At 37.8% G+C, this 8279-nt stretch overlaps 1 protein-coding gene across 1 annotated transcript; it reads left to right on the top strand.

Moving 5' to 3' along the window:
* Nucleotides 1-5142, top strand: LOC139719563 (protein rolling stone-like). The gene is made up of 4 exons (XM_071630975.1): nt 1-153; nt 3049-3274; nt 4253-4678; nt 5078-5142. The coding sequence occupies exons 1-4, from the start codon at nt 1-3 to the stop codon at nt 5140-5142; spliced, it is 870 nt and encodes a 289-aa protein (XP_071487076.1).
* The last annotated feature ends 3137 nt before the right edge of the window (nt 5143-8279 follow it).

Raw genomic sequence — 8279 nt, 5'->3', positions numbered from 1 at the left:
ATGACATCGGAAGGTAGTCAAGTATTTCAGGACTCGCCACCGACCGCGCCGACAACCATGGATAGTGAAGATGAGAGCAGAAAGTGGTACTCCGTGCAATGGGTGGACTTCAAACTTTGTTGCAGACGACTGAGGGACGTGTCCACGCAACACGTGAGTATGAGGTGATAGCTGTTCTAGAGCAACAGCATTCTACAATGAAGTTATGAAGTTTATCAGCTCACCACGAACATTGCTTCTCAAGACGGTTTTGAAGCTTGTATACATAGTAAGCAGATTGGTAAGAGGGTAGTTCACGAATCGTGAGAACAATCGCCGAATGGCGACAATGGTTTCTTAAGATTTTATTGATGGGATGTAACCAAGCAGGACGTGATACTTTAGAACGATTTAAAAATTGCAATGCATAAACCACACACTTCTCGTCAGGTTTCGAAATTGCAAAGCTCAATGCTTCACACAATATAAACGGGACCTTCACCTGTGGGCATTTTGACTGTATTAGGCTATGTGTATTTCGAAGGTAGTACTAGTAGTACTGTATGTCCCTTTAGTTTGGAGCGACTCGCAATCGCAATATGTTTGACGCTCATATAATAAAGCTTCGAAATAAAAAAGCAGAGCTTTGCACACAATACATTATGACTGCAAGCATGTCCACTATTCAAGTCTTTTTTTGTGGTCTATAGTACGCAGTTCTTTCCATTCTGATAACTCATGCGTGCATTAAATTTTCCACAATATTCAAAATAAAATTGTTATAATAGTAGCCAAATACGCAATTACAAAAAGTATATCGAGACGAAGGCGATCAAGTCAGCAGAAAGAAAGCCGCCAAAATAAAGGGAATTTATCATAGGGCCTATAAATGAAATTATTTGGATACGTCTGGACGGGATCCCATTTGAAAATTACCTGAAAACTCTTCGGGAATCTGCTCAAAATGACGTCAGCCAAACGGTTGCCTAAAAGCTGCTATTTCATCTGAATTCTTTCAGCATATAGAATACATTTCAAAACTTGGAGATTGTATATTTCAGAAAATAATGAATCTTCATTGTTTCTAACAAAGTAAAACTTTCGAGGTACTGTACGTCTTATCCCTGAGTTAGTGGTATGACAGGTTACAAGCTCTGATACTGTGGCAACATAACACTGGAGTAGAATAATAGAATAATTGAAATGCAATGACAATTGAAATGCATTTTTTTTCTTATTGAAAAAAAAAGGAGTGTGTTTTACATGCTTTGCCGGATTCATTGAGTGGTATTCTGTTACATAAAATTATCTTTTAGTTCATATAGACCCGTTATGAATATTGATATCATGAATATCACAATATGCTAATGTTCATATGGTTTACAACAGACTGCGTATAATGCATGCAAGCGCTCTGGCTTCCTCAAACACAATAAAAGAAAATGGTATTCTTATACCCATACTGATTTTTTTTTCTCTCCTGCATTTTCATCTGGTTGTCAAATATGTCTTCCTTTTTTTAGCGCGAGTCTTGACGATAGATTAAATTTGTTTTTAAACTTTGTCCGAATGCCTCATGGAATCGATCAGTTTCGATCTTATTTAGATTATGAAACCATTCTCAACTTTAGGATTTCAATAAAAATAAACTTCTGACAATCTTCTCACGTTGGAGCATGCTAAATTGCGCTGATATCATTTTATTACATGAAATCACTTTCCTTTGTTATTATACTGTTAATCATAATGATGAACAGTTCAAAACTAGCAACGCTTTGTATCTTTTCATCGACATTTCTTTTGAACCTTATGATTTCACGATTGTGAATTCCCACTTGCTTTACTTAACTTCAATGAATAACTGTAGAGTTGATTTTTATTAAATGTTTGTTGATATGAGTGAAAGTAATAAATTTGTAATTTGCCTGTTATAATAGATAAGTCATCTGATATTTTTATTTTAATTTTAGGAAAACATTTTTAATGATTAGGTTATATTGACGTCCCGTGATCGGATGCTGTTGAGGAACATTTTATATACTTTTTTTTCCACAGCGAAAGTGCTTGGTTTCCTACAGTCACTTTGTAACGATAGTGATAGTGAAACTAGAAGGCTGGAATTGATCCGGTGTAGTTTCATTGTGCTTATTTACGTCGATGTAAGGCAATTTGACAATCAGTTGCGATAGTCCTTCCTGATCTGAAATTTCTTGCAAATATTATGTCTGGGCATAAAATATCATATAATTTTCGTCAGTAGGTGAATGTAGTATGTGTACTTCAGCCAATCAGCGTTAGTAGCAATTGCGATGTCGACACTCCCGCCCCACCGCAGTTCGAAAGACCCTACCCCCAACGAGTTACGCATGCAGTATGATAATAATTGACTCTCGATTTCGCCAGACTGGAGAGAAAACAAACCAGCCATCAGTGCACTATCGGCGTATTGTTTAGACTATCTGCTTTTCATTCATACTTGGCTTTGAAATTACATGAAACTGTCAGATATGTCCATCTTAACTTTTCTGATAGCGACAAGACATGTTATTAGTAAATTACGTAGAAGAATATCATGGACCGATGATTCCGAAGGCTGACGTCATGTCGGCTGTACCATCACGAAGATTCGTATACTGTAAACCTGCACATGCAAAACTATATTCACGCGGATTCACACTCCAGCTCCGCACATGTACTGAACAGCAAGTTTTTTGTTTTGTTTTTTGTTTTGTTTTGTTTTGTTTTGTTTTGTTTTTTTTGGGGGGGTTGTTTTTTTTTTTCATTCTAGCTATATCGGAAGTGGCCCTTACACGAACGTGAGATCACCTCATTTTGGATTCTGGACTCACTCTCTTTTAAGTGTAGGGGAACTACATTATTTGTTTCGGCTTAGATTCAGAAGATTGAGCAGACAATTCCCCCCCCCCCCCGCCTCTCTCTTTGCAAATTTCAGGATTGGAATGAAGAAAATTGTTTTTTTGTATACTTGGAAATGTAAGCCGGAAGGCACTAAATCTTTCGTGTGTTTTACAGTATCTTATTTTCTCTCACCCTCTCTCGCTCTTTCAGCCACGAATACCATTTTGGTTATACGCCCTCTATCGGTTTGCAATCGCCGCCTACTTCCTCTCGATTTTCTTGTATTACTTCGTATCAGCAGCGAAAATAGCGGGCCCGTGGTTCCTCGTTTATTATAACGTCTGGACATTTCTCATCGCCACATGTTATGTCTGCTTTGCCTTCGTGAATACTGCATTGGACTTTGTGAAGAGCAGGATGAATGCAGCGCTTCAAGGTACAATTACTGCGAGGTTGGAGTCTAGAAAGGCTAGGGAAGGGGGACGCTAACCTGACAGGCAATGGCAGCCCAATTAAGGGATGTATTCAGCTGTTATACCGTATAGGTTGATATATATATTAGCACGATAGGTTACCCCTTAACCAAGTTCTATCTCAAGACACGATTTAGAAATGTGATGACTTCATTTTAAAGAATGATGAGACTTTGCTGTGCTCTGTCATGATGCTGAAGAGGATTAACACACACACACACACACACACACAATAAACAAACATACAAAATTATACCAATAAACAAAATACTGCATCACTATGTTTTTAACTGTTCCTGTAATGTTCTATAACAACGCTACCGTCTATGGGAAGAATTGTGATTATCATGAATTCCGTCACACAAAGATTAATTTGCATCAATATTCAAATGCTTTATCCCCCCTCCCCCACAGCTTCATTTCATACAAAATCATACACATTTACAGAATTCAGGACCATGCTGGGCATTTCGCACTGGAACATTGTTAAACTTTTAGACCCTCATTTTCAAAACTTTATTGTGCGCATGTACCGCAATCTGGCTACGATTCGAAATTAAGTCGAAATTTTACACAATGTATGGTCAAACTAGTAACTTTACAAATGAGTTAAACTGAAAATGGGATTAGTAATCCCGTATTACACAATATGATTAAAGGCTCCAGTCGAAAGTTAGTACATCGTGTCATCACCCAGCTCACCTTTCCTCCAATACAGAGTGATACCACTGTATAGACGCTTCTGTATTTAGAGCAAAATCGATTTTGAAATTTAAAAAAATCAGCAAAAACTGTAACATTTCCTACCTTCCGAGAAAACAACTTATGCCCAATTCTCTTTAACCATTTTTATCTAAATGATATGCGCACATCAAGGGGTCGTTGTGTTCATCACTGTTAATATCTTTTTCTCTATTAAACACCTCTCGTTGTACTTTCAGACAAATTTCGGTACCAGATTCAGTGGTTTCTCTTCAACATTATCGCCACCCCTTGCCTGATCGTATCCGTTTTCAACTGGTGGTTATGGTTGAACTACGCACCAAAGGAAGAAGCACCGAACCTGTTTACCGTCAGCACCGTTGAACTTCCCACCGCCATCTGCCTGATTGAAATCTTGGTCACCTTGATTGTTGTCCGCTTCGTGCACGTGGTCTACCCATTGTCCTGTTTGATCATCTACTTGTTTTTTGCAGTGGTATACTGGGTGGCTGGGGGAACGGACCGGTTCGAAAACCATTATATTTATTTCTTCCTCGACTTCGAAAACTACCCCGACATTGCAGCCGCAACTGTGGTGGCAGTGATCTTTGGAACGCTGCTATTTCAGGCCATTTTAAAGGGATTGTACGCCATCCGTGTACGATGTACCGATAAGAGAAGAACCGAAGCCGTTCCTCCTACAGAGGAGGTGGTAGCAGTCGAACTCGAAGGACAAACCGCATAGCTCAGTGCCGAATGTCCTATGCACTGGCATTGCTGGCGGAGTTAATGAAGGGCTGTGGCGTGGTTTAAGGCCCGGTCCCACTGGCCGATGGCCCACTGGGGTTGCCGGAGATAATTGCGAAACGGACGCATAGCGGAAAGAGCGGATGCAGAGCGGATGAAGCGGATGCATCACGTACGCCTAACAGAAACAAACGCTTTGTCCGTTCTAAATACTTTATATACGAGATGCATACGCTTACATCCTTTCTATTTCGGTGCTATCAACGATGTATAGACGTTCCATGTACCATATCTTTCCTCCCTCTTTCTGTTTTCAGCTGCAGCGGATGTGAGTTGCGAGGATGCCCAGAGGATATGCAGAGAGGACACAGTGGACGTTTAAGGGATGATAACGGACATACAACGTTTGTGCTCGTATGTCGCGGATTTACATTGTACACGGCGGAAAGTTCATCCGTTCTAAAAGTTTTAAGCAGCTTAAAACTTTTTTTGCGCGGATGAAATCACAGTGGACGGATGCTCGATGGATAGAGCGTATGAAACACGTATGCGATGAGTACACAGCGGATGCGTAGCGTTTTCCAACGGATGGCAAGATTTTTTTTACGTTTTACATCCTCTTTGCATCCGTAGGTGTAGTGGGACCGGGCCTTTGGTCCCTTTATACAGAAGGAACTCTAGTGTGGGCTCTAGTGAAGTTAGGGACACTAGTGTAGTTGTCATAATCTAGTAAGCGCAATTGCCTCTCAAAACCTCTCTATGTCTGGAATAAGAACCTGCAGCTCGAAAAAAAATAATGTACAAAATAAAATCTTACTATGTTTCTCTGCTAACATGTCACTGTTGTTTTCGTCTCATTGATTGAAATGTAAAGAAAAATAAGTAAATAAAGATGAACTATGTTGATCTCAAAGTCATTATAATGACTGGCTGAATTTTATCCTTAATAATTATATTGGTCTGCAGACAAGACCCTTTATACACAGTTTATACTGGTTAATAAAATCAGAAATATTTCAGATATTTATCATGAAAACATGAAAACCAATTAAAGTAAAACTTGATAACTTTTTCTTTTTCTTCTACAATCAAAAGACATGATTGTATATATTTTGTAGTCTTCTTTTGTTGTCAATAATTTTGTAATCTCATCATTGAGAAAATGGAGATATGAAATAAATTTGAACTTGAACTTGCACTTAAGTATCATCTCTTTGATATACAATAACCTATGATATAATTTTATTGTTTTAGAGTCAAAATCGCGAAGCAAAGAATGTCTCCGGAGCCATAATACTAGAATGATCAGCGCTCCCCCTTCCTCCCAAATCACACATTATCAATCCTGTTCTTAATCGCACAAATTAAAGGAATCTTATCAAAGAGTAAAGGTGACTCCATACATACTGCTTGCAGTAACATCTTGGACATTATTTTTATGCCTCCGCCACGAAGTGGTGCCGTAGGCATTATGTTTTCGGGTTGTCCGTCCGCCCGTACGTCCGTCCGCATTCGTTTACGCGATAACTTGAGTAATATTGACTGGAATTTTACCAAACTTGGTCTAAGTATAAAGTATGATGGGGCAATTACTTGATTAGATTTTGGGTAAAATCGGCCAAAGGCCAAAGGTCAAGGTCAATTCATGAAATTGTATCCGTTTACGCGATAACTCAAGACTGGATCAAGCAAATTTCACCAAACTTTGTCCGAGGATGATGTATGATGGGACAATTACTTGATTAGTTTTTGAGTGAAACTGGATAGAGGTCAAAGGTCAAAGATCAAGGTCAAATCCTAAAATTTATCAGTTTACATGATAACTCAAAACTGGATGAGGTAGCTTTCACCAAACTTGGTCCAGGGATGAAGTATGATAAGGCAATCAGTTGAGTAGATTTTGGTGACATTGGCAAGAGGTCAAAGGTCAAAAAGTCAAGGTCAAATGCTAAAAATGTTGCTATTTCTCCCATATCCATGCAATGCTCAAAGGTATTTTCTTGAAACTTAGTGTAGACATGTACTACTGCATAAAGATTCTCCAGAGAGAGTTTCATGTCATGTCAAGGTCAAAGGTTAGGTGAAAATGTTACAATTTCACTTTTCTCGCAAATGATTCAATGTATCTTCATGGAACTTGGTACATACGCATGTACTGACTGGCAGGGAATATTTAGGAAATGTAGGGGTCATGGGTCAGTAGTCAGGGGGTCAAAGGTCAAGGTCAACTCCTCAAAATTGTACTTCTTCCCTCATATACTAGTATATGCAATGCTTGCATTATTATTTTTAAAACTTGATATATACATGTATTACCATGAAGATTCTCTTGGAAATTTGCAGCCAGTAGGTCAAAGGTCAAAGATTATGGGTTAAAGTACAAAATAATACCTTTTAAATGATATATTGGTCACTACATATAAAGGTATATTTTTGAAGTTATGGTCAAAAGAAGCAAATATTTTCTTATTATTCTCTATATTTTTCTTGACCTTCAATTGCAAATATCTCCATTTGGCAAATATGGACTTATCAGTTTTTGCAAACAAACTCTTCATATATATATAGGCCCTATATATATATATATATATATATATATAATACTGTAATCACACTCTTTCTTCATACCTTGAAAATTACTCAATGCATAAACTTATATGCATAATGCATAAAAGGGTAGGTCAGAAGTCAAGTGAAAATCCTCAATTCCTCAAATTCATGTACCTGCACTCTTAGACAATTATAGCAAACCTAGTTCAAGGAAAGTGAACATATCATAGCGACATATCTAGTTTATCCTTCTTCTTTTCTCTTTCAATTCATCTCCGTTCCTCTCTTTACTCCGACATAGACCTGTAGTTTCCATCTGCACATGCGCAGCTGACGGTTTCTTCCCATAATCATCAATGTGTATGTACATGAATTTAAAGTGAAATCCTTTTGTTAGCTTTGTCGAGGTATCATAATATGGCATCTGGCCTGGTTTGCCCTTACGCTAATAATTGCTGTTTAGTCTTATACATTGTACTACGGTTCTCTTCTTTCCTCATTAGCATGGGCATTAAGCTTTCAACTACTTTTCTCTAAATATATATGAATTCTGACGTTCGCTTAAAGTGTATCTTTGGTCAAAAAATATTTTTTGATATGTGAAAGAGATGTATTTTAGTCATCTTTTGCACCAACAATCAGAAAAAAAAAGTTACATATAAATGAAGAAAAAGTATATTTTGATATAGAAAATAAGAACTAAATCAGTGTGTCTGAAAGAAAAGACTATCAATTTTCTTTTGTTCTCAGGAACCAGCAAGGGATTAAGGAACCAGCAAGAGATTAGGCAGCCTGGGAACTGCAATAGCCAAGTAATCGTCTTCTTTTCAGACCCATTGGCTTTAGTGATATGTTTATAACTTTAAATGTATTTTTCTTTGCTAATATTGAACTTTTTTTTCTGATTCTTGGTGTATCAGGTTACTGAAATGTAGCCCTTACACATATCAAAAAATATGTTTTGGCCAA

Source organism: Diadema antillarum, unplaced genomic scaffold (assembly GCF_040938485.1).
Source record: "Diadema antillarum isolate AM-2024a unplaced genomic scaffold, OU_Dant_1.0 scf00000112, whole genome shotgun sequence".
NCBI lineage: Eukaryota > Metazoa > Echinodermata > Echinoidea > Diadematoida > Diadematidae > Diadema > Diadema antillarum.
This window is presented reverse-complemented; position numbering and strand designations above follow the sequence as displayed.

Coding starts and splice junctions, on each gene's coding strand:
- LOC139719563 (XM_071630975.1), top strand. CDS start 1: ATGACATCGGAAGGTAGTCAAGTATTTCAGGACTCGCCACCGACCGCG. Junction 154..3,048: donor GGGACGTGTCCACGCAACAC/GTGAGTATGAGG, acceptor TCGCTCTTTCAG/CCACGAATACCATTTTGGTT. Junction 4,679..5,077: donor GTACGCCATCCGTGTACGAT/GTACCGATAAGA, acceptor TTCTGTTTTCAG/CTGCAGCGGATGTGAGTTGC.